Below are 20,570 nucleotides of genomic sequence, written 5' to 3'. Positions count from 1 at the left end.
CCTGCAGCTGCTGAGAGGCACCCTCTGGCCATATGGTAATATTCTTTGTGATGGTAAGAGCAGTTTTCTTGAGGGGGGCATATGCAGGGATTAGAAACAGTGACAAGTGGTCAGACTGACCCAGATGTGGCAAAGGTCTGGCCCTGTAGCCCATTTTGATGTTGGAATAAACTTGATAGCATCTTGTTTTGGCTCAGTATAATCTGTGAATACAAATGTCATTGACAGCACACGTTACCTGTGTACAGGTTCTGTTTTAGTTCTGTGACCATGGCAGGTGCATAAGGCTCTGGGTTATCCATGCATTAAAAAAATGCATCATCGCTCTGTTGCTTTAATCAGTCACATCTTTCCATGACAGGGACAGGGTTGATGCACATACACAATCTATAAATGACTCTGCTTGTTTCTGTTCTCTGTTAGAAGCCGTGCAGACTGCTGCACTGGATTGTTGTTTCTTTGATGCAATCAAACTGAAACCTGACAAAGGTACTGTCACGGCTGCTGAGGCGAGCCGTGTGGCGTAGAAGGGAGAAAGTAGTGATGTGACGTTCTGTATCGAGGCTTCGAAGCGTGTGTCGAGTAATGGAGGGGGCGTTTCCGCGATGCACGTATCGAGGCTTGTTTCATTTATGGGAGGAGCTCAAAATGATGACGTCCGAAGCCTCGCTGCCCGGCTGTACCACGTGACTGGTTCATGAAGTGGTTCGAACTTTGCCGCGAGATATGACAGCGATACAAACCCCTCAGACTTCATTCAAAATGTGGGTGTTTGATGGAGAGTTGCGGTTAGTGAGAGTTTGTAGACAGTTTGGAGGTTTATGAGAGTGAGGAGAGAAAGTCAGGAGAGAATGGAGCCAGCTAAGAAGAGGAGGATGTCCTCCCCTGTGTGGGAACATTTTGATCTTATTCCTCCCAACAAGGTATGCAAATTTCTACAGAAGATGTATTTTCATAATACTGATGCTGCAATAAAACTTATGTTAAGCTGTCTGTACTTTTGTACAAGGTGAAGTGTTTGCTATGTGCCAGGGAGCTGGGATATAACAACAACACCTCATCCATGCTTAGGCACTACAGAGCTTTGCATGAGAATAAGGGGAACACCGATTGTGGAGCAAGACCAGGTGAGCCATCAAATGCCATGATAATATAGCATGCAGTAATGTTACTAAATGATATAACAATATTATACAACTGTTATAAGTTACGTATGTGATATTTATATTTGTGCTTTATCTTTATTGTCTTTCCTCAGGAGAACAATCTCAAATAGATGAAGACCTGGTCAGCATGGTGATTGAGGACTCCCAGCCATTTAGCATTGTGGAGGACAAAGGATTCAAAAGATTTGTTAAATCATTAAATCCTAGCTATGTTCTCCCCACTAAAAAGGTCATAAAAGCAGTGAAAATTTAGTTTTTACAGAATAAAATGTGAACAGGCAGGACTGAGGCTCAAAGCCTCAGTGTGTAGCTGTCCATACCTCAACGTTACAAAAGCACAACTACTGTCCACACCCCAACCACACCTCACCTCACAGTAAATGATCATTTCCATTTTAAGCATTTCCAAATAATCATTTTCCATACTGCCACTATAAATATACACAGTACACTGCATCACTACAATATACATGTTTTACACACTCCTTTTGTTGTTGACATTTACAGGCTGTGTGCGAAAGGCCACACTCTTCAAATTCATGCCAACTAATATTTTTACGTCCAGTAGGTGTCCTACTAGAGCAAATGAAGCTTCAAGATGCTTTGCACTGGGCGGAACCAATTGGATGAAAAGCTTCAGTGCTTCATGAAGCTTCATCTGCCCATCACTAGGAGAAAGGACCCAAAACGCAGGCAGTAGATGATAATGCTAGTGATGTTTTATTTACACAGTGGTGAGATGGCAAAACAGGTAAAGAGGGAAGACAAAACTAAATGACAAACCTGAGAGGGTACCAGAATGGGGGCGAGGCAGCGCGCCACGGACGAGGGACTGGACACCGTGGAACACAGACAAACCAACAACAGGCAGGCGAACACACAGGGCTTAAATACACACAGCAGCAATCAGGGGATGAGCAACAGGAGGGCAACACACCTGGGAGAAATCAAAGCTGACGGGACAGAGGAAGCGTAATCTGAACACACTCACATGAGACAGAGACCTTCAGAATAAAACAGGAAACTCACAGACACAGAACTGGACAAGACGCTGAACTAAACAGACAGATTCACACACAGTGTGACACCATAGACAGAAGTGGCACCAGGACAGGCACAGAACAGAAACCTAACAAATGGCAAATCATAACAGAATACATGCTCAGGATAAACAAAAGCGTGAAGAAACACAAACCACTGAGTCGGCAGACTCAGGACCATGACAGGTAGCTGTTTGTGTCATCGATCTGCTTCAGATTTCCATAATAATGCACACGTTTGATTATCACAGCACAAATGATGTTGTGTCCCAACCCACAGAGTCCATCTGTGCATTCTGTTACAATAATACTAGCCTATTATTGTTATAGTATCAAACAGTATTATTATGAGGTTATTACCACTTTGAAATCTATACATTAAAATTCTAATGTACACATGTTACTACTTTAACATTAGCAGCTTATCATATTGTTAGCAGTTGCATACATTTCAGTGTAATATTACAGAGCTTATATTGTGTTTGCAGGTTATTACTTGGTTATTTTCATATTATTACCTTCTTGTTTCAATCTTTATAAGCAAGTTACAAGACAAAGTGCTGCTGAGATCTGGTTCCGGGTCGCTGCCCGTCAGCTACTCTATTATACTGCCGACACTTTATTCACTTTTAGTTACTTACAGTTATTTATTCACCTATTCGGTCACTTTAATGTTAAAACTGTGTATATACTGTATATTCTGTGTATTTATTATCTCACTCTTACTGCCTGTTATGCCCTGTCCTTATCTTCAACGTCTTGCTGCTCTGTTGAATCTTAATTGCCCCTCGAGGATAAATAAAGTCTTTCTGATTCTGACAAACAAACAAACAAACAAATGAGTGGCCTTAAATAATCTTATGCATAAACATAAACTTGCCTCACACTTCATGACAAGAAACATGCATTATATCATGATGTGTTTATCTGCCCTTACACTGGTTTTTAAGTCGAGTGTGTTCAAAGACACGAGTATAGCTGAAATGTGTTTCACTGGTTGAAAACAACATAAAAATGTAAGGTAGAGACGACTGATCCTTTGTTGTTACAGGTCAGAAACCACAAGAATGTGAGACGTGCGCTTTATCAGAGGCTACTTTCAGTGATGTAACAGCTTAGTTGTGATTTGTGCAACATCTCTAAAGTTAGAAATATCCTGTCTCAGAGTGACGCTGAAAAACTAGTTCATGCATTTATTACTTCCAGGCTGGACGACTGTGATTCATTATTATCAGGAAGTCCTAAAAACTCCCTGAAGAGGCTTCAGTGTAAAGAGTTTCAGTAAGTTTAAGAGTACTTTATGAGGATTTGTATCATAAGATGCTGTCAAATGTTTTTACAGTATTTTACTGTACAAAGTAAAAGGTTGTGGGAAAATGTATCGTCTCTTTTGTCACTGTTGTAAAGAATTTTGCAGCAGTGATGGGACCCAGGAAAAACTGACCAATAGCAACAGAAACTTCTTTCAAACTGCTTTTTTCCAATCCTTTGGTGGAACGAGCCGTAAAAAGAAAACTCAGCAGAAGGTCAGCATGTTCTTATTATGTTGGACAAAACAAAATGATTTCCCAGATATGTTTCCTTCTAAGCTGATTCTTTTTCGTCATTGGAATGTCATCAGACTGGAGAAGTGCAGTCGGATAATAACAAAGAGAGGGAAGGTAGTCAGAACTGAGGGGATCGAGCTACCAGAAGGCAACATTGCAGACATAGAGGACAGTTACAAGTACCTGCAGAGGGTCAGGCAAGTCCTGAGAAGTCAGCTGAACGTTGAGAACAAGATCCAGGCTACGCCCTGCCCGTGATCAGGTACCCTGCTGGGATAATAAGCTGGCCAAAGGAGGAGATAGAAGCCACTGACATCAAGACAAGGAAGCTCCTGACCATACATGAAGGGTTTCACCCCAATTCCAGCACCTGTACGCTAAGCGGAAGGAAGCCATAACCATAACATAAACTGTATATAAGCCTGCATAGCATACAGAAACATCTGTGCTGAATATGACCAGGAAGTCCCGAGGTCTAAATGGGAGATGTCCCCAAGGGTGGTGGAGAATGACCGAGCTAAGATCCTGTGGGACTTCCAGATACAGACGGACAAAATGGTGGTGGCTAACCAACATAGTGGTGGTAGACAAACAGAAGAAGACGGCCGTAGTGATCGATGTAGCGAATGACAGCAACATCAGGATAAAAACAAGTCTACTACAAAAATAAAATACAACACCTCGGCCAAGTATTACTCTGTGACTATCATGGCTGTTAATATCGCTTCATTTCATGTCTGAATTAAGACAAGAGCCATTGTTCACGTTTGCTGCTCATCTGTCTTCCTGTAGGGGGCAGTAATGCACTACGGTGCATTCTTCAGCCTCCACCCAAACCAGGAAAAAGAAGAAGAAAACGTCCGCTTCCGGGAGGCTTGTTTTGCAGAGCAGCGGGCTGAGTTTTGGACTCATGCAAGTTACCGAGAGTTTTCTCGTTGGCCTGACTGTGTGAGGTTACTGTTTCGCGTCTCTCTTAGCACTTAGCAGCGTTAGTTGCCTGCTACGCTGCTCCTTCCTTCCGCGGCTTTACGGAAAGATGGTTTTGTCAACATCACAACAAGTCGCTCTGGCTTTCACGGGCGTGCTCTTCATGTTTGTCGTGCTGCCGCGGTTGTACGGCTTTGGCAGCGGGACCGCGGCGAAGGACGCCAAACTGGACGCTCGTCACAGCAGAAAAGGTAGCAATATACAACTGGTTCTTGGGCACTCTGAGGTTCACTTTGCTCTAGTTATCGCGAGATTTGGCTTGATTTCCACATTTGCTTTGAGGTTCACGTTGTACTAGTTATCGTGAGGGGAAAAAGCGAGTATATTAAATTTTCCAGAGAAACTTAGTTATTACACATTCTCTGTGTGTTTCTACCTTATTTATGTTTAAGTGCGATCAGATCCACCCTCGGTCGGTTCAGCTTACACACATTATTCCTAATGAAATGACAGATTGGTGGAGATCTGTACACACATGTGAGTTTGTGTATTTATGTCTGTGACATCCTTCATCCGTGACGCCGTGGAGGCCATTAATGAATTATGTCCTTCCATCCCAAAATACACGTGCCTTTATTAGCCGCACACCTGCGTATTCATGCAGTTATTCATCATCATTGATGTGTTTCTACAGGACTGCAGAACTTTAGTTAACGTTCACTTGAAACATCAGAATGGGGCAAAAAGTGTGTCCTGAGAAATCCAGCTGGAAAATGGCTGAAGCCCTCATTTGTAGGAGGAGGACAAAAGAGTTACAGGGTTTGCAGTCCTGTAACTGCTAATGATGTCAGTGCATTGTGTGGACGTGTCATGCTGGAGGGTCAGGTGAAGAAGGCCTGTCACCTAGACCCAGAGCCCACCAGTCAGTGGGTAAAAATGTGCATTCCTCCACCAGCTGGTGAATGTTTGGTGGCAGTGAGAAAGTGACATTGGTTGCAAAGAAGCATGTGGAGCGGTCTCAGAAACCCAGTTAGGATTGCTTTGATCGCTGGCAGGTTGGTGAAGGGGGAACATGGCGACTGCAAAGTTGGCTAGCAGCGGTGAGACCATTTACCTTCAGAGTAAAAGTTACACCTTTTAAAATGTGTTGGCCTCAGCTTTTACTTTGAAATCCAAGATTCCCCATTTCTGGTTTGTGCCGCTCTTTTTCTAATTTTACATCTGCTCGTTGGTCGTTAGCAAAAGTTTGCAGACAAGTTGGCATCTTCCATGTAAACTGTGGGCAACTGCAACAGTCTCCTAGCTACTAAAGCAAGGTCTTTGATGCAGGGCTGTCTTCGTAACTGATAACATTTGCTTACATACAAGTGATAGCATGTAACATAAAGTGTCAACTCCCAGCTACCACACGGAGAGAGGCAGGGTACGGCCTGGACGGGTCGCCAGTCCGTCGCAGGGCTAACACACAGGCACATACAACCATTCCCACTCACATTCATTTAGAATTACCAGTTCACCCACTATCAATTAAGGGTAATAAAGCCCGAACAACAAGACACCCTGGCAGGTCAAAGCCTCCAAAAAGGCAGCTACTTTATACACTAGAACTACCACAACAGCAGTAATGGCACATACATCGTCTTCTTGATGAAGCTCAGTTGTTCATTTTCATTGAATCCTTGTCATTACAGATTTTAAAGTTAAAATATGACAGAAGCCTAATAAACAAAGGGTATAACAAGTAACACAACAGTTAACAGATGCAAAACATATCATTGTTAAAGAAGACGACCATGATGAAGAGTTAAAAGTAGAGCTGGGCGATATAAGATTTTTTCATATCACGATATGTTTTTTTCATTTCAGGCAATAACGATATCTATCACGATATAAGCCAAATAACTATATTTGTAAGATTTAAATGTGCCGTTGCTCACAAGTAAAATGTGAAATAATCAGCAGCTTGTTTTTAAATATTTATTTCCCATAATAAGTTCAACAGGGTAGATGTACTTAAGGAACATGAGACTTTTTCAGATAAATAAAGGCAAATATTGCAAACTACACAAAAGGCAGCCGCTAAAGCGTTTAAGTTTCAAAATAGAACAAACGAAACAGACTAAACTGTCAATTCCACTTAGAAACAAAATATTAATTCTAAAAATAAATCTTAGTTTGTTTTACAGAAGAACAGACAAAACTGACTAACTTTTGTCAATATCAAATAAACTGAGAACTAAAAGGAAATTCTCGATCTCTCCTTGTTGTATAGCTGAGCTTTTCAAACAGTTGTAACAGTTACTTCAGTCTGACAAAAGCCGAATGACGAATCAGTGCTTCCAGTCAGAGACTGAGCTGCACCGCTTTATTGTATTTCCAGACTTGCTTTCGGCACATTTACAGTGCAGCTACTCTGTTTTTGTCAGACTTGAAATAGCAGAAATACCTTCACACTACGGAGCTTCTGTGGCTCTTCCGTTCGACAATCTCTCCGGCGTTGGAACCATCATCTGTTTTCTCTTCGGTAACCTTCGGTCACGCTCTCGGTTGATTTTTCTCTAGTCGGCACACTCATTTCCTCCATTACCCGGGCGCCACGGTGGCTGGCTGCTTCCCAAACAAATACACATGTGCGGCTTGGCACTTGTGCTGTACGTAACAAGTCACGTGACGCTGCGGCTGTGATTGGTTCGGCTCTGCGCTACTTAATTTGGATTGGCTGTTCTTCTTCCTTTTTTTTTTTTTTTTTTAAAGAGGACAAGAGCGGCGAGGTCTATCGCAATAGTTTAACTTTTCTATCGAGAAAAAGTTATTTCGCAATACATATCGTTATCGTTCTATCGCCCAGCTCTAGTTAAAAGAGAATTTTGGATAGTGTGTGGTAGGGCTGTACGATATGACGAAAATCTCATCTCCCGATATAAGACATCTATCGTCCTGATAACGATGTAAATCACAAAAATGTAACATTTTCTGTAAATTCTGTGAATCTCGGGCAGCGCGACTTGCGTGAAGTGTTTCAAGCTGGGCGTCGTGTAGCTGGAGTCGAGTGTTTTAACCCAGCGGTCCCCAACCCCTGGGCCTCGGACTGGTACTGGTCCGTGAGTCGTTTGGTACCGGGCCGCGAGAGTTGAGGCTCAGGTGTGAAATGTATGGGTTTCAGGGTTTTTATCGGTTTTGAGCGTTATTTTGCTATCGTTTTTATCGTTTACTCAGTTTTCCTGGGTCTTTTGTGTGTTATGAATAAATTTTGTTTTTTTTCGGTACCAGTACTAGTTTTATTTTGTTGTATTTATCCGCGACACCTTAAAGGCCGGTCCATGAAAATATTGTCGGGCATAAACCGGTCCGTGGCATAAAAAAGGTTGGGGACCGCTGGTCTAACCGATGCATGAAACGATACATTTTTAGACATAAGTTGTAACGGCGCCGTTTTCTTTGTGAGTATTTATTACACGGTGTGCTGCGAGGAAAAGCCTGTTCTAACGTTTGAGTCTAAGGTTTATTTTTTAGCACCTGACGGCTCTTTTTTACTTCTCATCCGTAAATAATCTGCATCTTTCACGTGATTCAGTTTATTTTGAAAAGTCTCAATAGGATCTTGAGCTTTATTGTGAAAGGTTTATGTGGAACATAAACAAGCGGACACACGATGGTTTTACCGTCGTTGTTGCTAACGACAACGCATAAAAACAGGCGCTTGTCTGTCTGTAGTGTGGTTATATTAAATATAAGAGAAAGAGAGAACTTTAAGAAATGAATATAACCACTACAGTGACATCAAAACCATGAAAAAATATAGCTGTAAACTAGAGCTGGGCGATATAACGATATGTATCGCGATTAGGGATGGGTATCGAAAACCGGTTCTTGTTGAGAACCGGTTCCCACTGTTTCAATTCCTTGGAATCGTTTGCCATTTTTGCAAACGATTCCCTTATCGATTCCAGTCGCCCCGAATGACGTCACCACGTTGCGGAGCGTCATTTACCTGGCAGGAAACATGGCGCCTAAGCGGCTCAAACGCTCAAAAGTTTGATTATACTTTATGAGAACCGATGACAACAGGGCAACTTGCAAAGTAGATATTTCATTTAAGGGAGGAAACACTACGAATATGCAAAAGCATTTGCTCACAAAACACGCGATGACACGCGTTTTTAATTCCGCTCCGGACTCGTGACTCTCAACCCAGCAGCAGCGGTAACGTTTGCACGTCCTCTCCCGTTAATGCGGCAGGTAAATAATCAACTAACAGTGCATATTATGTTAGCGCAATCTGCCTTATTACAAGACCTGCCATTACTGTACATGTAGGTGACCATGATGAGAGAGACAGACAGAGTCTGGCTGGCGCTCGCTGGCAGTTCTCGCTGCAGTCTACCGGTAGCGTCTCCTTTCAGGCCAGGATAGACTAATGTCACCGAGCAGTGTCTAAGTTTGTGGTCAAAGGCTTGCACCCATTTGCCACAGCAGATGCCCCGATTTTTGGTAAGTGAATGTGTTTAATTGTAGGCAGGGACATTACTGGATATTCTTGTGTAATTGCTACAGAATAATTTATGTTATACTTTGTTATTGCTACAGAAGAATGTTGCAGCTTTAAGGCAGGGATGACTCCTGGAGTTGCTTTCTCACTGCATATGCTTTATTTCACAATCAGATCGATTCGATAACAAAAACATACAGCAGCTCCTCTCCTACTCCTAGCCCTTCGCTGCGGTGGAAAAAAGAACGACTTCAATCCCCTTCAAGGAACATACGTACAAAATAGTTTTCCTGATACACCAATGGGGCGTTCAATGCCATCTTGTAAATATGAGTACTCTGGCAGAGTAACAGTTCAAATGAAAAATACACCAGAACAAACAAGCAAACAAAAAAAGAAGTGTGGGGTACCTTTGAACCAATGAACAAAGTATAACAATTTATACTTTTTAACATAACCCGACCCCGTCAATATGTGATATGTCTCACAAGAATATTTATTTTATTATTTTACATTTACAATTTTTTTTCCTGGGGACCCTGTGACACCCCATTGAAGAGCCGTAGGCTGGATCTCTCAAGATCTCACTGTTGGGTTTGTAAGGCCATGTTACTCCTAAATTTCTATCTTGTTCAAAGAGAAGATATAAAACACAGTTCTAAGCTAATCGACCTTAGTGTTCTCCTTTTTAAAAAAAAAAAAAAGAATCGATAAGAGAATCGATAAAGAATCGAATCGTTAAACAGAATCGAAAATGGAATCAGAATCGTTAAAATCTTATCAATACCCATCCCTATCAAAAAATGCGCACACCTTTGACGCTGCGTTTTCTCCATTTTTCTAGTCCACACGTAAATGCAAAAACTGAGTTTTCAAAAATCTTTGTTTTCAGTGACCAAAGACGCCGTTTACGTGTGGACGAAAGGTGCAAACGCATAGAAAAATCTGCGTTTTCAAAAATACCCGTGGACGTGTGGACGTAGCGCATGCACCAGTTTATTGTATTTCCAGACTTGCTTTCGGCACAATTTACAGTGCACGCTACTCTGTTTTTTGTCAGACTTGAAATTAGGGCTGCTCAATTAATCGAATTTTAATCACGATTATGATCTGGGCTTTCAACGATCATTAGAAATGACTGAGCCGATTATTAGCCCCTCCCTCATTTATCCACGACACCTTAAAGGCCGGTCCGTGAAAATATTGTCGGGCATAAACCGTCCGTGGCGCAAAAAAGGGTGGAGACCGCTGATTAAGAGGACCCGAGGGAAGCTCGGAAAGCTAAGCAGGAGTTATTTGGAGAGGAGAGTGACTGCTGTTGGTTGAAAAGAGAGGTAAAAGAAACTTCAGTGGTGTTGCACACTATTTTATATTATTTTTTAAAGTCATTGTTAACCCTTTAAAGCCGGTCAGAGCAGCACGCTCTGTTTTGTGTAACTATTTTTAAATCCCTGTAGAACCTGAACCGTGTAAGCTAGCGCAATAATTTGTTTTTTTTTTTTGCATATGAAACCGGAGGAGTTGTACTTACATCTGATGCCATCAGCTTGTCCTCGGTCACGGTTTCCTTCCACATATAGCTTTGCAAAAACTGCATAAAAAGCTCTTGCAGGAACAAAAACATAATATTCCAGAAACACGCTTTGCCGTTCCTATCAGCTGTTCGTAACACTTCCCACAGTGAAATGATGCACCTGCTGTTTTCTTTGCAAATTTGCATCATAGGATTGTTTTTTGTTTTTCCTGCAGTATATAAAAATTGCTGTATCTCCAAAATAAAACTATGAAGACACTCAAAATAAATTTCCTGTTGTTGTAAACTATTTTTTGCAACTTTATTGTATTTAAAGTTTTGAGGGATAAACCTCTTAAATTTCTCCAAGTAGAAATATATGTAAACAAAACAAAAGCGATTTTCAATTTTTTTTGTAGTTTATTGCACTTTTTTGCAATTAATGTAGTTACTATGGACTTAATGCAGACATATTATTAAAATATGGGCTATAACAGTTGTATTGATGTATAGCAACTTGAAATGCTCCCACAAACGGCACTACAGCATGTAAAAAAATAATATAAGCTCTGGTGGACTTGGTTCTATAGTAGGTCTTAAAGGGTTAAATAAATATCGTCAAATAATCGTGATCTCAATTTCAGTGAAAATAATCGTGATTATCATTTTTGCCATAATCGAGCAGCCCTAGTAACCATTGTCCTTGATGTAAATATGTAAAAATTGTGTATGTTTCTGTTCTGTGTCCTGTGTACTGTTTGTTTGTATTTGTCTTTATTGCTGCTGTTACATCCAAATTTCCCCTTGTGGGACAATTAAAGGATTATTCTATTCTATTCTATTCTATTCTATTCAAGTCCACCAGAGCTTTGCATTTTTACATTTTTACATGCTGTAGTGCCATTTTGGACTTTTCAAGTTGCTATACATCAATACAAGCAGTATATCCCAAATTGTAATGATGTGTAATTAGTCTACAGGAAATTGCAAAAACAATAAACTCCAAAAATAGTTTTTGTTTGTTTACACATATTTCTAGTTAGAGAAATTTCAGAGTTTGATCTCCCAGATCTGTAAATACAAAACAAGCTGCATAAAATAGTTTCAAAGCATAGAAAATTTATTCTGAGCATCTTCATAGTTTCATTTTTGAGATGCACTCATTTTGATAAACTGCAAGAAAAATGAAAATAAACATTATTGTGCACAATTTGCAACAAAACAGCATCAAAACTGTTTCCAACAGTGCAGTGTAAGTTCTCAGCCTCCCAGAAACTGTCAAAAACAGCAGTAAACCTTTGAAAGGCCCTGCAGGGCAAAGCTTCCCGTGTGAAATGACGTCCTCCCGGGTTTCATACAGCTTTGTGCAAACGGAGCAACCTGCTCTGAAAAGCCTTCCACGTGCTAGAGGAAGAGGTGACGGATGTGGTGATGTAGCAGCACATTAGATGTGGCTTAAACGATGATGATGATGATTATATGTGTTGCCCCCATTAAGTGGCATTAGGACTGAGGTCAGTTCAAATCTGTGGCCAAATGGAGCGTCAAGATTCCCAGCACCGGTGTCTAGTTGCAGAGTACTCCCGCACACAGTGTTTGACACTGATCGTCTACACATCGTCGTCTACGTGTTCCTTATGTGTATGTTTGTGCACTTGTTGTGTACTGTGTAGAGAAAACATATGAGAGGGTGCCAAGAAAGGACCTGTGGAAGCAGAGTGTGAGGATGCTGCACGACGTGTGACGGGTCGGCTGGTGATGACATTAGGGCTGCTCAATTAATCGAATTTTAATCACGATTACGATCTGGGCTTTCAACGATCATTAAAAATGACTGAGCCGATTATTAGCCCCTCCCTCATTTATCCGCGACACCTTAAAGGCCGGTCGTGAAAATATTGTCGGGCATAAACCGTCCGTGGCGCAAAAAAGGGTGGAGACCGCTGATTAAGAGGACCCGAGGGAAGCTCGGAAAGCTAAGCAGAAGTTATTTGGAGAGGAGAGTGACTGCTGTTGGTTGAAAAGAGAGGTAAAAAAACTTCAGTGGTGTTGCACACTATGTTATATTATTTTTTAAAGTCATTGTTAACCCTTTAAAGCCGGTCAGAGCAGCACGCTCCGTGTTGTGTAACTATTTTTAAATCCCTGTAGAACCTGAACCGTGTAAGCTAGCGCAATAATTTGTTTTGCATATGAAACCAGAGGAGTTGTACTTACATCTGATGCCATCAGCTTGTCCTCGGTCACGGTTTCCTTCCACATATAGCTTTGCAAAAACTGCATAAAAAGCTCTTGCAGGAACAAAAACATAATATTCCAGAAACACGCTTTGCCGATCCTATCAGCTGTTCGTAAAACTTCCCACAGTGAAACAGACGTCAGCGCGAACTGTCGCATGTCCGCCATTTCCTGCCCGAAACCGGAAGTGACGTCATTTTCGCGGAAATTGTAGTTTTTTTTACTTGTAGGCCTTAAAAGCCTATACTGGTCATGTTTGACTTTTCTGAATAGTTGCTGGGATGCTTAGAACTCGAACTGCACAGCTGGAAATAGTTTATTTTGATGCACCTGCTGTTTTCTTTGCAAATTTGCATCATAGGATTGTTTTTTGTTTTTCCTGCAGTATATAAAAATTGCTGTATCTCCAAAATAAAACTATGAAGACACTCAAAATAAATTTCCTGTTGTTGTAAACTATTTTTTGCAACTTTATTGTATTTAAAGTTTTGAGGGATAAACCTCTTAAATTTCTCCAAGTAGAAATATATGTAAACAAAACAAAAACGATTTTCAATTTTTTTTGTAGTTTATTGCACTTTTTTGCAATTAATGTCGTTACTATGGACTTAATGCAGACATATTATTAAAATATGGGCTATAACAGTTGCATAGCAACTTGAAATGCTCCCACAAATGGCACTACAACATGTAAAAAAATAATATAAGCTCTGGCGGACTTGGTTCTATAGTAGGTCGTAAGGGTTAAATAAATATCGTCAAATAATCGAGATCTCAATTTCAGTGAAAATAATCGTGATTATCATTTTTGCCATAATCGAGCAGCCCTAGATGACATCATGACTCGGAGACCTTTTCTGTTTGCAGGAGGTCTTTAGCAAATATGATTATTGAAGCTTGAATCTTACACACACGCACACACAGTCTCATTGGACTCCTTCACACAGTAATCACACTTCTTATGGTGATCATGGGTGCCTGTTCCAATCCAGTCCATAAAATGTGATGCTGACATTTGTCTGTCATCGTCACCTGTCAGGAAACAGCCTGAAAGTAGCTGTTTAGAGATGAACTATCACACTAAGTAAACTATGAAAGGCTGTAAAAGCAGGGTGGTGCATGAACGGCCTTTAACAGCAGATGATTGCACTATAAAACTCCTACTGTCATACAGCACTACGTAAACATGTGACCCCTTCGTATATTTTATTTATATTGTCTCTGTATTTATATATGTGTGTGTGTGTATAACTCTGTAACTTCTGTCGGTGCTGTGCTTTTTTGGAAATCGAATTTCCCAGAGGAACCCACCCGAGGGATTAATAAAGTTCTATCTTATCTTATCTTATCTTATCTTAAACCCCTACCCTAGCTTGTTGGTAACACCCCTGACCCTCACCTCACTATCTGCTTTAAGACAAACGATTTGGAACGGTGCTCATGTGCCATGAATGCGATTTCTTAGCGTGTTTCTGACGTCCGTCACGATGTTGTGTCAGCAGGCCCAGCGCGAGGGCAGCCCATCAATATGAACGGCGCCGGCCAGTCCCCGGAGAACTTGCAGCAGATGAAGAAACGGGTGGAGCAAGAGCTGAAGAGTGACAAATACAAATCGAGCAGCAATAAGGGCTACGTGTTCACGCTGATGCCGCTCTACGCCATTGGAGTGGGAGTGTTTGCAGCATACAAGTTTTTGAAGGTAACTACGTACACTGCAGCACCTCAGGTCTCGGATAGCATCTACAGTTTGAGCCGTCATGTTTGTTTTTGTTCCAGATCAGGTCTACAGACGACAAGGCCCAAAAGGACAAGTTTGCAAAAGGGGCCAAAAAATCCATGGAGGCAGGTGTGTGTCAGGATTTGTGTTTGCACGTTTTATTTGGTTTCAGTCGTGGTTTCCCCATCGTGTGTGTTTGCTTTCATGCAGAGAACCAGTTGAACGAGCTGGAACAAAGGCTTGCACAGACAGAGAGGATGCTCAATTCCATCCTCACCCAGCTGGACCCGCTGACCAACTGGTGAGTGACCTTCCCAGTCAGGTTTCTCCAGGTGTTCCCCACACAGCTCTCAAACATGACTCTAACCTGCCTGCAGGACGGCGTGGAGCTGATCACCTGACTTTAGTTTCATGTAATAAAACGGCCGTTATGACAAACACAGACCCTGTGAGAATCGTCTCTTCTCTTTTGTTCCTCCAGCGTGAAGTCGGTGGCCCAGGAACAGAAGAATGAGATCATGTCTCAGCTGCAGACCATTCGGTACCTGATGAAGAAGAGAGGAATGGACTGTCCACCCCTCCATGCCACCAGTGGGTTGTTTGTTTTTAACCGTGCAGCATAATTCAGTCACTTTGTGGTGATCAGAGTGAATTTGTCAGGTGTTGCAGACCTGACTCTAGACTGTGTGGTTGCTGTTTTCAGATTGTGTGCAAAATAGAAACACATCCCAGTTTCTATTGTTCTTACTGACGAATGAGGAGAACGCTCTCAGTGTTTGATTTACACTGTTACTGCACATCGTCGATGTTTGAAGGAGCGTGATATGTTTGATAGTTGAGAACAATGGTCCTCATTAACAAAGCCTGTTTTGTTCTTGCTGTCGTGTCATGTTAGTGAATTCGACCGGCCTGTGGAATCTGCATATTGTCTGCATGTGGCACGCCCACATGTCTCTGTATAAGCAGAGCTGACCCACCAGAGGAGAAAGAGTGAGTGGGGAAAGTGACCCAGACAGGCTTTGTAAAAGGGTCCACGCTGCAGCGAGGACATCTTTTAAAAGAGAGGCTGTGGCTGAAATACAGGATCACTCAAAGCTGATGTTACTGTAGTGATGGTGACATTTGTTCGTACGCATGGTGAGAGGCACTTCTAAGTTTGTTCACAAACTCAATAAATTCAGGTGCAAAAGTCTGAATAAATCACTGATTACTTAAAGTTTCTACATCAGCGCCTGCACAGATCAGTCCATGAGAGGAAATCTTGATGCAGTGCACCGTAGTGTATCAGTGTACACTACACTGATACACTACACTGTACAGTGTAGTGTATCGTGTAGTGTATCAGTGTCTAACTCTAGGTCTCCTGTGAAAGGAGAGGCGTGTGTGGCTGATGCGAGGCAGGTCAGGACCGGGATGCCGACTCGTTTCTCTCTGTTTTGCATTTATGGTCAGCGTTGGGTTTGCAGTAACTCAGCATTCAGCACTGTTCGATATCCATCCTGCGTGTGGCGTGTAGACTGTGGGCTGTGTTTTAAAATCAGGTGGTTGAAGCTGACAACCACAGTCACACCTGACAGCAGAGCAGAGTGGGCTGCAGGGTTGGTTGGTGTCGCTCTCTCCTCAGGTTTCTCTTCCTAAAACTGAAGGTGTGACCCAAATATTCCACCACTCCACCCGTGAGAATCAAAAAGCACGTCTGATTCAGTTTGGCCTGTGTGCCTTTTCTTGCACCATTTTTAGCCACATCCTGGAGATCTCGCTGTAAGCCCTTATAGTGTGCACTCTGCTGTTTGACCACAAACCTCACGCTTTACATGCATCATCTCTGTGGATGGCAGCTGGGTGTCCAATTTCAGCCAAGCAGTTTCCAGTTGAAGGCTCCACAGTCTCACGTGTTGGTGGAGCGTACTCTCCCTTTTTAATTGACATTTGTTCCTCTGGATCCTGTCCATTGCTTCTACTTCCACAAAATCAAAACTGAGTTTATGTGATCTTCAAACCCACTTTGGTACATCGAGACACATAAAATGGAGTCAGTCTGCGATCATCTTTCAACAGCGATGAATAGTTATGCTGTGCCAGAGGCAGGCGTGTCTCAGCTACAGAGTGGGGCCAGTCTCTCATCCACACATTTAGAAACAAACAAAGGTAACTCGTTTACTTCGTTAACGAACAGCAATCTGCCACGAGCAACCTGGGGAGCAAATGAGGGAGCGAGTAGAGTAAAAATGCACCTTTACTCTGAAATCAGTGTGTTTACACAAGTGTAGATACATGAAAGGAGGCTGAATAAAAGTCATTAATGTTATTCATATAGCACCTTCATAGATAAAAGATCACAAAGTGCTTCAGACAGAGATGACACAGTATAAAACAAAAACAGACAAAAGTTAACGAAATGCAATTTTAAAAAGATGTTTTTAGTTGTTTTAAAACAAAGCAACTAAAAACCTGTGGCTGAGCTTTGGTAGAGACTCTGCTCACCACAGGATTCGTTATTAAAAACCATTTCTGCAGATAATCAGCTGACACGTGTGATGTGTCGAAGCAGAAATACTACGCTCAGTGTTGGCGTCAGAGCTGACGGAGAGGAGCAGCCGCACTAACCTGTCATTCCCTGCATCATCGCAGCATGGACATTTAGACTGTCGGAGCAACAAAACGCCATCACAGCAGATACTCTTTAAGGAATCTGATCTCGTCTCCTTTTCTTTCTTAGCCTGAAACTGAATTCTGTGCCGCGACGCTGTAACATTATTATTACTACAAATTAAAGAGTGAAACGGAGTGACAGCACTCGATTCACTTCTGGCTTATAAAATTGTTTGTCTTTGTCTTGTCAAATGCAAAGAGGACAGCTTGGTTTGAGAATGTTGTGCATATGAATTTAACCAGCAGCCACACAATCGAACGCACTAATACAGCCCTGCTATAGCTGCATTTTGACTGACACCACCTTTCACAGGAAGTTGCTCTGTGTGCACACTGCTGAGAAAAGGCACGGAGAGATGTAACACTGAAATCCACCGCTCGCTGTAAAAACAAGATATCTGCAGATTTTGGTCCTCCTGTCATCAAGTTCACTTCAGTTCTGCTGTGTTTCAATAATGTTAGTAATGAAAACATGTGGCTCTAAGCACGCGGAGTAGAGAGGGCAGAGATTTGAAACTCTAGGCGCTCCTCCTATCACACACATTAGGTGCAAAATAAGAAATACTGTTCAGTAAATTTGCTACAACTTTGCTGTAAATGTTTGGCAAACTTGAGTAAGTCGAGGTGTTGAACTGGTCACAAAAATATCTTTGAGTGGAACATGCAATGTCATGTGTAGTCCTGACTCATAAAGCTTATTGCTGGCTCTCCGTTACGTGCACAAGAAGAAATGTTGTTCTTTAATCAGCTTCTTTGTTCCAGGTGGCGAGCGTAATCTGGACGACCTGATTGAGTCCCTTGGGGCAAGTGATACTTCAGACAAGCAGCCGTCCAGCGAGAAAGCAGAGCCTACTGCAAGAGTTTCTGAAGAGCATTCAGACATTAAGCATGAAGCAGAAGGTGAAGAGACGAAGGAAGTGAGACCAGAGGAATATGATGGAGACGAAACAGTGGAAGAATGTGACAGAGAGGAAGAAGAGGAGGAAGGAGGGTGGGAACACTCGGAGCTCATACCCTCTTTAGAAGCCTCACGTGAGACGGAGGAGATTGGGGCGGAGCAGCTCGTGTCCGGCCTCAGGCGACGCAACAGGCCTGAATGAACCTGGACTGTGACATTATTACAAATATTTATTCTTTAAAAATGCTTCAGATGTTTCCCAAAAGCCTGTCTGCATATTCATCAAGACGTATGATAGAGTCTTTAGGAAAAGAAAGCCTGGTAACATGTTCCCGAAGATGGAGATGGCACTTTGGTCTGATCTTGTTTTCTCCTCAGCTCCACCATGAATTTAAAGAATCTTAGCAACAAAGACACTCAAGATTCAGCTTGTAGTCAGTTCGGCCTATAAAGTCAATGGTGCCAGTTTGCAGTTACACAAGGTAAAAGGTTCAACGAGGCTCAAAGATTCCCATTAAGGAGTTTCCATGTTCCTAAAATGTTTTTTTAAATTCATCCTGTTGCATCCTAACAGAGTCTGTCAGTGATGCTACGCAGTCTAACTTTGTCTGCGTCCTGTCGCCTGTACAGACTCAGCCACCGCACATTTGGCTTCTCTTCTTTGTGCTGTAGCGAAAATTAGAGACAACAGGTTGTTTTATACACTGATCGGATCTACTCCTGACATTCATTTTAATTTTGCTCTTACTTGAATATTTAAATGCAAACACGTTGTGTTTACCTACCAGTGGGGCAGCTTGTGCCGGCTGTTTGCTCAGCCTGCAGAGACAAAGCACCGTGTCTGCTTGTGCGCTTGTTGTTCTCACCATGAAGCAGGACGACCGGACTCTAGTGCAGGGCTGTGCTGCCACCCTCAGATTGCTTTCGGCCTAGTTGTGATTTGACAGCTGGGTTTAGCTGCGCTCGTGCGGAGTCTGATAGTTTCAGGATTTCTTCCCCATAAAGAACATGTTGATCTAAATCCCCTCTGTGCTAATGGAAATGACCAAGTGCTGCTGCTGGATCCTTTTGGAACTAAAAATATGTCCAACGTGTGGAAAGTTGTTTATACATGAAAACATTGCATGTGTGACTTCCTTGTGTGTACACGGTGAATGCACGCCACAATGACCCTCACCTGGTATGATAGAAACATTTGACCTTATGTTTCATTTCTGTCAGCACGAGTCATCACTTTACCTCTTCTTGCTGTTATTTATTTAAATATTTATCTGATGACATTTTAACAGTCAGAGCTTACTGTGACGAGGCTCCTGTGCACCTCAGACTGCTTTTGGGTTCTCAGTAGTTTGAAGGCAGCTTCTCTTCTGTCTTTTTGCTGATATGAGCTAATGGCAAGTAGTACTTCCACAAATGAAGCTATGGTTATATTAAGCATGTGTGTGTGGTTTGCATCTAAATTTGCTCCATGTGGGACTAATGCCGATGTAGTAAAATGAATCGAATGACTTTAAAATAATAGAGGCTGCCCTGAGCGATGGTCTTTACTGTCTGTTGTCAGACCAAAGCACGACTTTGCCTTATATGTGAAGAAATAAAAAAACAAGACGTCACAGTTCTGACACCAACTACTCATCAACACGTTTTGGAAAGCACTAATGTCTGCCTTAACCTACTTACATGTTTCATATTGTTATGTTCCTATTATGCATATTAACATTTGTGTAATGAAGGTTGTGTGTTTTGTGTGTCTGCTGAGTCGTTAAACTTGGCTCGGCTTAGAATGAAATAAAAATAATTCAATGTCATTCTTTGGTTCTGCTTGTTTTCGGAGTTTCAATGAATATGAAACGATGCTGGATCATTCGATATTTTCGCCTTCATGTCACTTATAAAGAAGTTTTCATCAATGGTGCGACACACACATATAAAACTGCCAAGACTCACAGCCTTGGCCAGCTGCTTGAAGAGATACGCCAGAGAGAGAGAAGGCAGGAGAATAAACCAGCTGTTCTCTACAGAACCATCCAAGGTGTACTCTCAGTGGCAGGGAACAATATGAGAACAGCAAGGCTCGAGACAGAGGCTGTGTCCCAATCCAGCGACCGCACGCTTCGGAGTACGCATTGAAAGACCTATTACGTCACAGCGACGCGACGACGGCTGTCCCAATCCGAAGTGTACTCCAAATGCGGCGCTACCCGATCCGTAACGGAAACTGTTAGTTTTTGTATTGTTGATTGTCATTTATGCTTAGAAATATCTACTTATATATGCTTAGAGTTTTATAATTAGTTGTAGATTGGTAGAGGTTTGATCCTTGATAGTCTGCAAACTTTGTGTGCATTAGAGAGCACTCTGGGAGTATAAGAGAGGTCCTATC

The 20,570-nt window shown here is 42.0% G+C and overlaps 1 protein-coding gene and 1 long non-coding RNA gene across 3 annotated transcripts; both read left to right on the top strand.

Moving 5' to 3' along the window:
• The first annotated feature begins 811 nt into the window (after window positions 1–811).
• Window positions 812–1,591, top strand: LOC146649033 (uncharacterized). Its single transcript, XR_014908068.1, has 3 exons — window positions 812–923; window positions 1,010–1,127; window positions 1,259–1,591. It is a non-coding gene; the product is annotated as an uncharacterized LOC146649033 (long non-coding RNA).
• Window positions 1,592–4,604: 3,013 nt separating this feature from the next.
• Window positions 4,605–19,995, top strand: LOC146649032 (uncharacterized). Of its 2 annotated transcripts, none has more exons than XM_085386593.1 (6): window positions 4,605–4,931; window positions 14,423–14,619; window positions 14,697–14,766; window positions 14,848–14,938; window positions 15,119–15,228; window positions 18,052–19,995. In XM_085386593.1, the coding sequence occupies exons 1-6, from the start codon at window positions 4,790–4,792 to the stop codon at window positions 18,387–18,389; spliced, it is 948 nt and encodes a 315-aa protein (XP_085242719.1). In that variant the 5' UTR covers window positions 4,605–4,789; the 3' UTR covers window positions 18,390–19,995. The 2 variants fall into 2 exon arrangements, with proteins under 2 accessions (XP_085242719.1, XP_085242718.1); XM_085386592.1 differs by having other exon boundaries at window positions 14,420–14,619.
• Window positions 19,996–20,570: the final 575 nt, after the last annotated feature.

This window comes from Rhamphochromis longiceps, linkage group LG17, assembly GCF_057381845.1.
Source record: "Rhamphochromis longiceps isolate RC_006_pf linkage group LG17, R_longiceps_female_GT1.1, whole genome shotgun sequence".
NCBI lineage: Eukaryota > Metazoa > Chordata > Actinopteri > Cichliformes > Cichlidae > Rhamphochromis > Rhamphochromis longiceps.
The sequence above is the reverse complement of the archived record's forward strand: the minus strand, read 5'-3'. Positions and strand labels throughout refer to the sequence as shown.